Source organism: Apteryx rowi, unplaced genomic scaffold, assembly GCF_003343035.1.
Source record: "Apteryx rowi isolate R43461 unplaced genomic scaffold, aptRow1 scaffold_267, whole genome shotgun sequence".
Lineage (NCBI taxonomy): Eukaryota > Metazoa > Chordata > Aves > Apterygiformes > Apterygidae > Apteryx > Apteryx rowi.
This window is the reverse complement of record NW_020449052.1, coordinates 209,215-222,800: the sequence shown is the minus strand read 5'-3', so window position 1 is coordinate 222,800 and position 13,586 is coordinate 209,215. Positions and strand designations below refer to the sequence as shown.

At 41.8% G+C, this 13,586-nt stretch overlaps 1 protein-coding gene across 1 annotated transcript in view; it reads right to left on the bottom strand.

The window, feature by feature from the left end:
* Positions 1 to 7,007: 7,007 nt before the first annotated feature.
* The window catches only part of COL4A2 (collagen type IV alpha 2 chain), a 102,276-nt gene continuing 95,697 nt past the window's right edge, over positions 7,008 to 13,586 (bottom strand). The window contains exons 41-45 of the mRNA XM_026068029.1: positions 13,017 to 13,163; positions 12,294 to 12,410; positions 11,275 to 11,466; positions 10,650 to 10,936; positions 7,008 to 7,550 (exon numbers count right to left, since the gene is read on the bottom strand). Of these exons, the coding sequence (XP_025923814.1) occupies positions 7,296 to 7,550; positions 10,650 to 10,936; positions 11,275 to 11,466; positions 12,294 to 12,410; positions 13,017 to 13,163 (998 nt within the window). The 3' untranslated portion in view covers positions 7,008 to 7,295. The remainder of the gene's footprint in view (positions 7,551 to 10,649; positions 10,937 to 11,274; positions 11,467 to 12,293; positions 12,411 to 13,016; positions 13,164 to 13,586) is intronic.

Genomic DNA, 13,586 nt, shown 5'->3' with positions numbered 1-13,586 from the left:
CTATTCATTTGGAGACTTTATTAATGTGAATTCTGCTTCCTTTGGGGGCTTTCATGTGTTAACAGGCAGCATCATATATCTTGCTGCTTTAGTTGTAAGTTGTAGGAGAAAGGTTTTCTGTTCGTTTTCTTTCATTTGTAATTATTTTTACTGTGGCTTGCAAAGTTTGTGGGGAGGGAAGGAAGCTATGGTTGGACTTTATTTTGCCCTTTTTTGCAGACACCTCTTTATGACGACTATGTGATATCAAGGTGTTTAATACCTGTGTGCCTTCTCCCTGCCAACTCTGTAGTTGTGTCCAGGTGAGGCTGCAGCTTTGATTTCAGCAGCTATGCATGACATTGCCTCTACCTGGAGGGAAGTGAGGACTGGCATTTTCTGATGTGCAGCAGGCTAATGCTGTGGGAAGGGAAGAGAAACTGCCTTTTGTGCAGTAGGAAGGCACACAAAGACACACTAATGAGGTGTGTGGTTTCTCTTCTTGCTGCAGTGAAGAGGACGGGCTGATACTGTTCATAGCGCTTCCCAACCCTCTCAGCTACAAAGTGAACATGTGCAGTGACCCAGGATCTCACACAGAGACACCATAACCATAGTGAAGAACTGTCAGTTAAGTGGAAGGAAAAAAAAAAAAGAAAAGGCAGCTCATGTGTTTCTAGTTCTGCAAGTTTTTGGTGGGCGACTCCTGCGTCTTCCTATAAGTTCTTCTGGGATCAGTTCCTAGAACTGAAGGGCTGGTTGTTTTTATGTTTGATTGTTCCCTTTCTCTGTCCCACTCAATTCATAGTTCTTTAGTGCATATGGAGACAATTCCCAAACAAATAATGAATTAAATTACTACTGAGTACGCTTTAAACATTTTTTCAAAAATATGTCCTACTGAGCAACTTGCTGCAGAGAAACTAAGCTAAAGGTCAAAGCAGTTTTATTTTCCCCTTTCAAGATTATGCACAGTACATATTAAATGTGGTGAGGAATAATGGCTCTTGAGGAAAAATCTCTATCACATTTAAGAGTGGTTCCTTTGTCATCTTTCGGATTTGCTAGGGATCTGCAGTTTTATGCCTGCTAATTTGTCAGATACTTAAATGCACCTGCTCTGTGGTGTTGACAAAACCCAGTTGAATACAAACAAAAACCTCCTAGCTAGTAACAAAATTTCAAGGCCAGTGTCTAGTCTTTCATCAGAACTGGGAAAAGGCAAGGAGGCTTCAAACTTCAATCCTATTCATGACCAAAGCAATATGCCAACACGTTTGTGGCAAGTCCATAGCTGTGGCAACTGAATATGCAGGGCTCAGAAGCTGCTGTTGTTCCTTGAGAAATGTCTAGGGGTGCCAACCTGTGAGGGATAATGGGGTTGCACAGCTGAACCTGGGAGACTAAGTAATACTTGAGGGTTATTAGTGAAAGATAATGAGAAAATCTGCGTTGTTAAAGGTGCATATTAGTCCCATTTCTTTACTACTTTTCCAAGTCAGATTGTGCCTTCAAGCAAAACCTGAAGGTTTCTGGAGTTTGATGTAGGAAAGAAAAAAATATATATATAAGTAATTTAAACTCTGCTTCAGCTGAGCTCCATTTTACAGCACTGTGTTGATGCTATCTATATCTGCTGTAGCTGTGTCTGTGCTATCTGCAAGCATGATTAGAGAGCCCAGTTCACCTGAAAGTATACAGGTTTTTTTTCCTGTGTAGTGGTGCAGTCTTTTTTTTTTTTGAACAGGATAGAAGAATAATATTACAATCTGGCCTGCTCCTGTTTCTGGAATCAAACTGTTTAGGTTTGTGCTTATTTAACTGTCCTAACATTAATTCATTCCTTCCCCTGCTGCTTCTGCAGTTGCATCCTGATATTGCAGCACTGCTAAAGGCATTTTTTCCTCCATACTACACAATTCTACTGGAAAAATTCTGCTTGGTTTACTGAAGCTGCAGCATAGGGACTAGTAGCTGAGGAAATGGCACTAACACACGTGTTCTAATAATTTTTTTGGTCTTAATATTGACCTAACAGTTAATGTACTTTTGAATAGCAATGTGCCATCTGATAGGATGCCATAGGCTTGATTAGTAGTAAGCTGTGACAGAGCTGCTCTTATTTTGGATGCTGGAACCTGTGTTAACAGTCATTTTGCTAAGTATTTTGGGGGAACAACTCTTTCCTTATTTAAGTGAATTGTACTTGTGTGGATTGTTTGTAAAAGTGACTGTCTCAAATGATGAGCTGGACAAAATTCAAGCAATATTGGAGAACTGCTCTTCTGTGGTGCGTGGGGCTTTTTAAATATCTTTATTGTTACAAAAAAGTCAGGGATACCACTGGCGCAGGAGCTGTAGCAAATGTTATTGCTGGTGGGTTGCTGTGGGGAGGGTGGAAACAGGACAGAAGATGGCTTAGCACCTACAAACTCTGCTGTTTGTATTGAAGTGGCCTGTCCATGCAATGTAACTTAATTTTCCAAAGAACTGAAATGCTACTCTCCCTATGTTGAAAATTCAAATTCCCTTAGCCTTGAGGTAGTATGTTGGTGTGTTCTTTGGGATGTCTTTGCCATGGACTTGTTTCCGGCGAGGAATTCTTCTGCGTCCTACCAAGTGCAGTGAGTGTTTTCTCTCTGTTTCTCCAAGGTTGTTTTCCTGTTAAAAATTTTAGTGCACAACCTGGACTTGGGCCATTTGTGGCTGTGCACTCCTGGAGTCGGGTGAAATTCCTCATGGATTAGAGACAGAGTATGAAAACAGAGTCCCCAAGGAGGGGACCTCATTTGGCAAGTATTTACTTCTCCTCTCTCTCCATTACATTTGACTGGATTGTATGACGTATTTAAACAGTGAGATAAGAGACATTATTTGTGGTCGTTCTGGGTGAACGTGAATTGCTGGCCTGCTTGTGCCCCAAATGACACCCAGGCCAGGGTGTGAACCGCGTGGGGAGAGCAGGATAGCTGCACGGGTGCAGACCTGAGGAACACCTGCCAGCACCATGTACGCACGCCTTGCCGGACTGGCACCCATCTGCAGCCTGTCCCCTTCCCTCGAGCTGCTCCCTGAGCTCTGCCTGCCCTGCGGGACTCGGGAAGGCAACGCCGTGCTTCCCACCCTCTCTGAGGTGCCAGCAGTGCAAGGCTGGCATAGCTGGTAAAGCTCTGTTGGGATCAGTGCGGTCTGAGTTTTGGGTGTTCCTGAGGGGGGGTGGTGCTGCGAGAGGAGTCTGAATCACCCAGATGCCCTTTAATGGCTCTGAATGTGGCAGAGTTGCTGCGTCATTTGTTTCAGCATCATTGTGCCCTCGCCCATGTTCTGAGCACGGGCGGGTTTGGTGGAAAACACTGCTATCTGCATTACTTCCTCTCTGGAATTACCCTCCCTGGTCGCAGGGCTCAGCGAGATGTTTGTTCCTTTTGTGGCCGGCCTCTCTTGCACAGAGATGGGGCTAGCTGCTATCCTGCTCTGACCCGCAGCCTCCCTGTGCTCACTTGGGCCATGCAGATGGCAGTGTCCGGCAACGTTCCCAGCCCCGAGCGGTAACAGGCTGCCGCTGACGGAGGTTTGCGCTGCCTGAAGTGATGGCTGGGCTGCAAAACCACGTTTGCACTCTGCATCCGCGGTGTGGCAGCTGCTGGGCTCTTTTAGGGCGCGTAGGACCTCTGCTGCCATTTCAAGCTTTGGCAGACTGAATTGCTCACCGGGAAAGAGCTAACTTCCCGGCATCCCTGCTGTGAGAAGGTGGTCGGACCAGGGGACATCCAGAGGCCTTTTCCAACCACAAATATCCCATGATTTTAAGGTAGCTTTGCCCTTCCTGCACAATGGGGGAGCCCATCAGCGCTTGAGCAGTGACGTCCTCTGGCATCGCAGCGCGGTGATGGTGCTCAGGTTTAATTCCCTCATGTGCCCTGCCAGGCTGGCTAGCAGACATCACGAGAGCAACTGCGTGCACATTTAAAGCATGACAGGTACGTGTTGTGGAGGCAGCATCAGGGTAAAGCAGCAAAGGCAAGCCTCAAACCTCCAGCATCCAGATGAGATGCAGCCAAAACTTGTAAAGCGGTGGCCCTGTAAACTCTGTTGTAGTAGCCATTTGACACCTGCTGTCAGAGAGTCATGTTTACCTCTTGCAGTTTGCTAATTTTCCATTTCTGGCTGCCTTGGACAAGTCCAACTGCATAGTCTGTAAACAGACTCGGCAGACTTGGTTAATACGCTCTGAGAAAAATGTTGGTGAAAACTCACATAGTTACATTGACATCACTATACAAATGCCAATAAACTGATGCACTATACCCTACAGAAGGGGAATGTAATCTTGTTTGATTTTTCTGGGCTTAGGAGTATGTTACATCTTAGGATGTTTTCAAAAAGCAAAGTGTAGGAAACTGACCGCGTGTTTTGAAGCAAAAGATCTGATTGCTAGTCAAGAACAGGCAAAACACTTGTGTTTTTTCCATCCCAAGGCTGGAGCTCCATATTTGAGTGAAGAGATTGTTCTGTTTCATTATAGCTGTGTTTTTCTGTATAAAAATCTTTTAAATTCCTAAGAGTAGGTGCTTTGGGGATGTAAACTTGTGGCTAAGGAGTGATTTGAATTAGTGTTCCTCAGTGCTCTGTAGTGTGCTCAAGGTTAGCTCCCAGGGTGAAATCCTCTGGCTGCTTGAAGTAGTCCACGTGTTTTTGTGTGCCAGCTCCTTCCCCTTTTAAAAAAAAAAGTGATTAAGCATGCTTTGGGAACTTGGAGATAAATAACAGAACTGAAGTACATGACGTACAAAAATGAAGTGCAAAAGTTCAGGTCTGCATGGCACCATTACTGTTTTTTTGTTTTTTTTTCTTTTTTCATTCCCTGAACTATGTGCCTGACTTCCTAACTCAAATGCTGTACTGATACTGTGCTGAACAAACTTGTTAGGAACAGATTATATGATGTCAGTGAAAAATAAGATGTAAAGCAACTCTCAGAGAAAGACCTCTGTTTTACATGCAGAAAAATTAACTGCACAGAAAGCTTAGGCAACGTATTAGCCACTAAAATCCAAATAACTAGCTCTTGTCCCTGATTTAATCTTTTTAACAGATTTGCATAACCTCTGCATGAATTCCCTTAAAATATTTACTGTGCTGAGTGGCACAGTAGAAGTGCACGTTGTAAAAGTCTTAAGTGATGAATGTTTGATCATCCCACAACCATCAACGTCCAGCAAGACCTGGAAGAGGTAAATTAATGATTCTAGGGCACTTGTTACTGCCATGTGTAATTTAAAGTGACTGGCAAATATGGGACAGCTTTGGCTAATACTGCCTCCAATATCTTTCCAATTCTGAGCGTTTTATTTAGCTGAAACAAATACTAGTGTGATGTTCATTAGGAGGATGCCTTTTATGCATATAGATGGCCACAAAGCTGATTTCAGGATCTGCTGTCACTCGGTAATTTCTCTGTGAATACAGCTAATCTGGGTTAGAGAGTGTGTTAGCTGAGAACTTTAACTTAGTTTATACTTTCTATATTTTGCAGAGGTAACTTGTTAAGTTTGGTTAACGTTGGTTTCTTGAACATTGTAGAACATTAATAATAATTCACTTTAAAGTGCAACATGCCAATTTTTCCTGTCTAACAACAGATGAAATACTATCTTAGTAGCTCAGCTTAAATATGTAATTCTAGAAACACAACTTCCCTTTTAGATCTTTTATAAGTGTCATGAGAAAAACAAGTGTATAACTGGTTGAAGAGTTCAAATTTTAGTGGAAAGAGTTTTTTGGCCATGCTTTTCTTCTGCCTTAGGTGCAAGTAAAGTAATTCAAAAGAGTAATCAATATGTATTTGATAGAAAAAAACAGTTTACAAAATAGAAATTGTCAACAAATAGAGGTGTAGAAAAAAAACAAATTTTATTTTTGATACAGCGAGGATGGAATGTAATTACAAAAGCCAATAGACACCTGAAGCAGGAGAGAGGTGAACTGCTGAAAAAAAAATTACCATTTTTTTAAAAGTCTCTTCAATTTCAGTTTTAAGTGTTCAGGTATATAACCTTACTATGTGAATAGAAAGCGAACGAGTGGTTTGAAGTTGATTCTTTTTTTTTCCTCTCTGGCTGCAGTGACAAACAACTTGCCTTCTTTTTATAGAAGGAAAGAGCAGCTTTTTGGCCATTTAGCCTAGCATGCAGTAGCGTGGTTCTCTATAGGAAAAGATGGTGTCAGGCAGATCTGCTTCCTTCCCCCCTCCTTTTCCAAGCATGAAGGTACACTGGTTGTCATAGTGCCACATGTCCCCAGCCACCAGGACTACGTGCCTTCAGGACAGGCAGTTGGCAGGTCTGAAAGGTCTGGATTTGAAGATAATGTGGCATTGAGCAATGCACCCTCCTGGAAAACTACCCCACGTGCAATAGCTGTTTCAGCAGCGCACAAATAAAATCTGTTTGTGATGACTGGCTTGGTTTCAGAGGGGAAAAGCTGCAATGCAAAAAATACTCAGTGTTGATGCTGTGTGCGTAGTGTGACACAGAACGAACGTTCACAACAGAACAGGAATGCAGGAGAGCATTTTAGCGATCCTTTGGTCTGGGATATGTCTAGAAAAATTCATCAGGCTTTTAAAATAATATGCTGATTTTTTCATCATAAAGTCTAATCAAAAGAGAAAGAGCACTGCATTTAGCGGTTTCTAGTTTTGGAACACCTGTGGGCTTCTCTGCTATTGCCAATGCTAAGAAGATAAAGTGGGGTGAGGCTTGAAAAAACAAATACAGTAAAAAGATGATTGTTTTGGGTTTGTTTGAAATGCCCACACATAAAATACTGACATCAAAGTCAGGTTTTAATGCTGGATACAAGCCTTTTCCAGAATATACTTTCAGTATTTTGCAAGGGTTTAACACTTGTTTTGATCACTGTACATTAATTGTTTGAGTGAACTACAGCTGTTATTGTTTACTGTTATGACAAATACAGTTAATAGAATAGATACATATATTCTTTTAGAGTAAATGCAGTGGGTATCTGACCAAGGTAACCATTTATTATTGGAAGTTTTTTGGTGTTTCAAAGCTGAGAGTATTTGTATCAGTTGGCAAATGACATCATGTTAGACTAGCAAAATATATATATTGTATAGTAGGATAACACAGCACTATGTATGTGTGTTATACTTAATTTGTGTTGCACCTAGGGATGAGGTAATAAGTTAAAAAAGCACCAAATGATTTATTCATAGGTCTAAACATCATAGAAGATTTCACTGTATAAGAACCATGGTATAAGCAGGTTCCTCATACTATGAAGGACTTCTATAAATTTTTCATACAGACTTGACATCTGCTGATATGACTTCGGATGAGTCCTGCCTTGAGTGTATCTGCTGAGGGCTTGCTTTGGAACGGCTGATCAATCGTAGTGAGCCAGAAGCTATATTTATTTGCAAAGTAGTGACAAGTTCCACGTGCGCCATTGCATTCAATGAAAGGAGTAGCTCTGAAATCTTCCAGGCAGCTCCCAGGAGAAACCAGCGACTGTCCTCCACCTTCATCACCAGCCGCAGTGTGCTAAAGGAGACAAGGAGGGTAGTGTTCAGAGTATAGCCTCAGGCAATGCTGTCAAAAACTTGCACATGGGGAAAGGGAAAAAACAGAGTAGAATTGCTCCTAATTTTTATCTCCAAAAGCTTAGAAGCAGAGAGAGGGCTAATCTTACACCTAGGTAAAACTTAAGGGTTTGGCTATACTTTATCTATGCAAAGGAACTATTTCATATGGTGATGTCACTTTAAACTCTTCTGACAAACATTTTAAGATTGTCACTGTTGGAAGTTGTTGGAATTGAAGACTAACTTAGGTAAGAAGGGCCCTCTGGAGGTCACTTCAGCCAATCCCCTGCTCAAAGCAGAGTCAACTTCAAAGTTGCATTAGGTTGCTCCAGGGCACTGTCAAGTCGTGATTTGCTCCAAGGATGGAGATCCCACAACCTCTCTGAGTAACTTGTTCCTGTGTTTGGTTGCCCTCACTGAGAAGAATTTGTTTCCCCATATATTTAGTGTAATTTTACTTATTGTAGTGTCGTTAATACTCTGCATCACATAGGAAGAGCACAGTGGGGAAAAATAGCCTCTATTCCAATAAATAATCCCCTCTATGCCACATTCATTGACAGTAAATTAAACCAAAATTAGGCTTCTTTAAACCACTCAACTGTTACCTTTAACATGCACTGCTGTAATGAACTGAATGTTACTTACTTTTGTTTTGTCAAAGGCATCTCATCTCTAAAAAAAAACCCAGGCATTTCTTGTCTCCCTTTAAGAACCATATAGCTGCATTTTTAAATGAAGCCATTTAATTTTCTGTTAAGAACTGAAGGAATTTGGGATATAAATAAAGCAGCCTGAGAATAAAGTTGATCAATAGTTTTGCAAATGTAGGGACAAATCTACTGGGCACATTCAATATGTTTTCCTGACTTTGTTTTAATAAACACCATATTATTCCTCATGTATGAACAAAGGTGTACACCTTAACTGCTTGGCTTATGCTGCACATATATGTGCTCATATAAAGGAGTGACAGAAGTGGCCACCTTTCAATAGCATAATGGACTCTGATCTTTGGCTGGTGTTACATGTTGCTGAGGTCTAGGTATTTTTCTTTAGTTTGTTTGTTTTTTGTTTTTTTCCCCCCTTTTTAGCCCAGTGGTGAGCATCAGCTGTCTTGCAAATTCTCAAGATCATGCTAAGCTGAAAGGCTGTCATGCTAAGCTGTGAAGTTCAGGAGCTAACCTATTCTTTTATCCCTCTGGAAGAACAAAGCTTGTAAGAACGAGGGATAAACTATTAGTAGCTTTGAGGTTTTTGCAGTGGAAGCTGGAGAGCAGTTAGTAGCAACTTCCCATGCTGTTTGATCACTGGCTTGGAAGCAGGCCTGCTTGACAATGAATTTGGCATTCCTACGCTCAGTGTACGATCTCCCACTGTAATTTCTGTAATATCTATTCTTTTATTGGCCACGGCTTTTATTCTTCTGCAAGACTTTTACCACCCTACCTTTTAAGGACACATTATAATGGAGTGCCCTTCTTACATGAAATCTTTTTGACCTAGCAGGGCTGCTTGGGCAAGGGCCCATGACTACTCCCTTCACGACTGGGCCTTACCCAGGGGAAGGAGGTGACAAATTTCAGCCAAGGAAGCAAAACAGTATGTACTCTGAGATAACCATGAATGGGTGTACTTTTCCTTCAGCAGTTGCACAAGAAGCAAAAACTTCACCAAGTATGTACACCAAACACTTCATTTGCTTTGAACACTAGCTGAGAAAAATGTGAAAACTTATCTTCTGAAACTCTTCCCAATATATGTTCCTTGGTACTGGCAGACTTTGTCCTAGCAAACAATTCTTGCCAAGGTGACAACTTTGCCCTTAACAATGCTCGCTATTTACATGGGGCTTTACAAATGTTTAGTTACTCCACAAGCATTCCAAGGATTAATTATGAGATTGGTATCAAATGTGTTTTACAGAAGCAAAAGAAAGGTCAAGTGTAGGGCTGGTCAAAAATTTTATCATCTGCCTCAAAACTTTTTTTCTGTAACTAAATGAAAAATATCAGCTTGCTTTTTACTTTTATTTCTGAAAAATTAAAGCTTTTGCCAAATAAATGATTTATGGGAAAGGCTGACTAAAGTTTTTCTGTGATGTTTTCTTCCAGAGAAATCTTTTTCTTTCCTCTAACTTTGTTTACTTGGGCATTCAGTCCAGTGTTTACTGAGTTTCTAAAACAGGCATGCTGTTGCAGGTCTTGCCTCTAGTCTACAGCAAGCAAGTCAGGTAAGTGAATGTGTGTCAGATCATTCCCATGAACATATTCTAGCTGCTGTTTACTGTGTTAGCTCTTCTGGGTGCTTATGTGATCCCTCTGTATAGCCTAGCTCCCACAGGTAACAGTTTTGAGTTTAAGTGAGCAAGAAAAGCAGGCGGCGACCCTTCATTAGGTCTCCTACTGCACATCTACTGCTAAACTTTCCCATAAGATCCCATTTCCTAGTTAAAAAAAATCACAAGATTTAAGAGATTCTATGAGCAATAGGATATATACAGCTCCTGTTGCCATTGGAGATGCAACATTGTTAGTTTTAAAAACAACAAGAAAACTGTCTCTCTCTTTCTAGACTAGGTGAAATATTTTAGCTTCTAAATCTTCTACCAAACATCAGTGATTTTGAGTTACCAAAAGGAGGGGAAAAGTTTTTTTTTGTTTGTTTGTTTTGTTTTCCAGATCGGTTTCTTAATAGTGATACATATCAGTAAATCCCACTTTTCCTCTAGATATGAAAATGCTTTTTAGGCTAATGTTGCACCTCAGTGCATTTTTATTTGCTTATCCACAGCTGTCCCTGTGTTCTGCTCTCAGACACAATTCTGTGTATAAAGTAAGGACTTCAGATGCTATTCTGACAAAGAGGTAATTTTCTCTGCAATTCAAAAAATTTTGTTTCTCATCTGCTTCCTAGAAACTAGCTTTGTAGTCCTGTTTCCTCAGGACAATGCATGGTTTTGGTGTTACTGGACCTAAAACAGAACAGTTTTACTAGTATCTAAGGCTCAAACTTAAAACTTAGTGCCGCACAAAGTGTAACGTTGGAGAATAAATACCATAAGGAAGGAATATCCAATCCACAAGCTGCGCCAGCCTTCAGGGCAGCGAGGTATTGAAGCTTCTTGGCTATGGACAGCAATGGCCACAGCCGGGGCCTCACAAACGGAACAGCGACTGATATATGGTTTAATTTCTTCTTCTGCCACAGGCATCATTGGAAGAGGTGCTGTAGTTGAGAGCCAGTAGGATTTATCATTTCGATTTGCATAATAACAAATATCTCCAGGGTTACAGTAGAGGAAAGGCATAGTACTGAAACGAGCCAAACATGAGCCGGCCAGCCCTGTTTAAAAAAGAAAAAAAAAATTATGGCTATCCATTCTCACAGAAGATGATGCACATTTTCAGCTTCCTGCACCTCAGTGTGCGTTAGTAAAACCCTGCGTGCCGTAATGTTTCCCTCGCTTTACAGTTCCCCTCAAACAGCCCTAATGACTTGCAGGATTTCTCCCAGGGGCACTATATGCAGACATACAGTTTTTATCGTATTTTGGTACTTCCTAAGCCTATTTGCCACAGTCTCAATTTTCTCTCTATTTTTTTTTCCTTTTTCCCCAGTCAGTGGATATGGAATGGAGACTTCTGCTGATGCCAGTAATTCCTAGGGAAACGTAGACATACCTAGGTCCTGGTTGTGTGCTTTTTCTTGTCCTTCGAAGTACAGTAGGCTGTACCCACTCCACAGTTTGTTCATACCAATCGGACACATTGGCTCTTGCTCGGACTGGCTGTGCTTCACCAGCAGGTAGCCGATGCTAACACTGCGACCTGGCATGCCTGGCAGCCCGGGGCTACCGGGGCGGCCCGGCTGACCTTAGAGGAGGGGAAAAAAAATAATACAGCTTACTTCAAGAGCCCACAAATGCGCTGATACTAGCTGATGTTTCAGCTAAGCTGCCTATAAACAAAGCTCAGCTGAAAGATACCATCTTCTTATGGCAAATTATTATTAAAACAGCTGCAGTTTTGGGATTATGAAGTTGATGGGTGCTGGATCAGGCTCCCTGGTTTCTAAATGACATACTTCATTATCAGAGACCGGGAAAGTCATATATAAGGTTCTGATGAATTTTAGCATCCCTTGTACAATACAGATGAACATATTTTTCCTTAAAAACATTTTACTCATTCAAGATTAACCAATGTTTTTTGAGTTTCTTGCATTTGCTTCATAGAGTTAAAACTATGTTCTGCAAATACTTTTTTTTTTGTGTGTGCTTTAGCTAGTTAAGATGGTAATGTTTCTGCTTTTTGACTGAATAAGCACACAGGTGTTTCTTTTATAAATATGTTCCCTTAAACATTACCTATCACCTATCCAAACATTTATTTACATGAATGTAACTGCTAGTAGAACTCTAGGCAGAAGTAATTAGAGACAACAAATACAAACATACACTCAGATCAGAACAAACTTATTCATATGAACGCACTGAGCACTACTTCTAACAAAACTTATTCTGAAAACTTTGGTTTAAACTGCCTCCCTAAAAAATTAGTCAGTGGTACCTTGTGAAAGAACTGTGAAGACATAAACTTTCTCTTCCTGTCCTCCCCTGGCCAGTGATACAGTAGCTACAGAACAATTTATGGCAGTGAAATGGGAGAGAGGGAAAAAGTGCTTGTGCAATATGACTTACCTTCAAATCCCACCGGGCCCTGAAACCCTGTTGCTCCTTGTTCCCCTCTGACGCCGGGAGGAGCTGGAAGGCCGCCCCTGCCCTGGGGTCCCGCGTCCCCGGGTGAGCCTCTGAAACCTTGCACCAACAAGGGTAATGAGCACAGTGACTGCAGTGATAGACACACGCTACCCACTTTAAACTGCTCTACTTGCACATGTTCAGCCCTATCTGCCAGGTTTACCAATTTACACTAAAAGCAAGATCCTATGGTTCTTGCTCAAAGAGCACTGACTTCACTGGAAAAGGCTGCAGTGATCAAGACTACACGAGTCCCACAACTCTGACCTTTCACTCTTGCTAGCACCACACATCCCTGATGAGGTCAGTAGGCCAAGTGTGCTGCGTCAGGTTTGCACATCACTAACTGCGTTACCTTCCCTGGGTCAAAGCATGCTCTCATGGATGCACCCATTTCCATCAGAGACTTTCAGTCTGGATTTTAATGAGATCCTTGAAAGATGTTGCTTGGGTTATGTGAGTGTTGCCAAAGTTTTCTCCTGTCTTGGTTACAGTCTGAATGTTAGGACAAGGAGGAGGAAAGCCAACCCCCTAACGTTGAAAGACCCAAATTTGACTCTCCTTTCTGAATCGTAGAACTTAGCATTGGAGAGAGCCAAAGCAGTGCTCTGATGGCCTCGTTCTAGGGGGAACCAAGCTTTTCTCTGAGCGTGTGACTCTTACCTGGATCACCCGGTGGGCCCTGAGGTCCCATGTCTCCTGAGCTTCCTTGGGGTCCTATAGTTCCACGGGGTCCTGGTGAACCTTGCTCAGCTACCAACCTTGGAGGAAGCGGGGGCAGCCCAGGAGAGCCTGGAGGCCCCTGAAAGCCTGTAATAGGAAGCAAGAGGAGATAGTTTGACAAAAAGCCTTGTATTTCTTTAGTGTGCTTTCATCTACAGACTTGCTGTTGCTTGGCTGCAAATCTGAGAAAGGGATCATTTTCTGTAATTCACCACCTTGGGTACAGCAGCTATATTTACTGTACTGGAGGAATGTGTATGAAGATGGGGAGTGTCTTTTCTTGGACAGCATAAAGATAAGCAAAAGGAAATCAATGATGCTATCGCTCCCTTAGTTATGACATTGGAAATTGTGACGTTTCCCCAAAACAGCCAACAGCCCTTGGAAGTGCAGCATTACCTTTTGGTGAGCTTCTGGAGACATAAGTACATGACAGTTCATATAGATGGAGAGAGGGATTTTTTTAATATTTCTAAATATCCAGTAGGCCTAGTCTGCAGGTTTAGCACA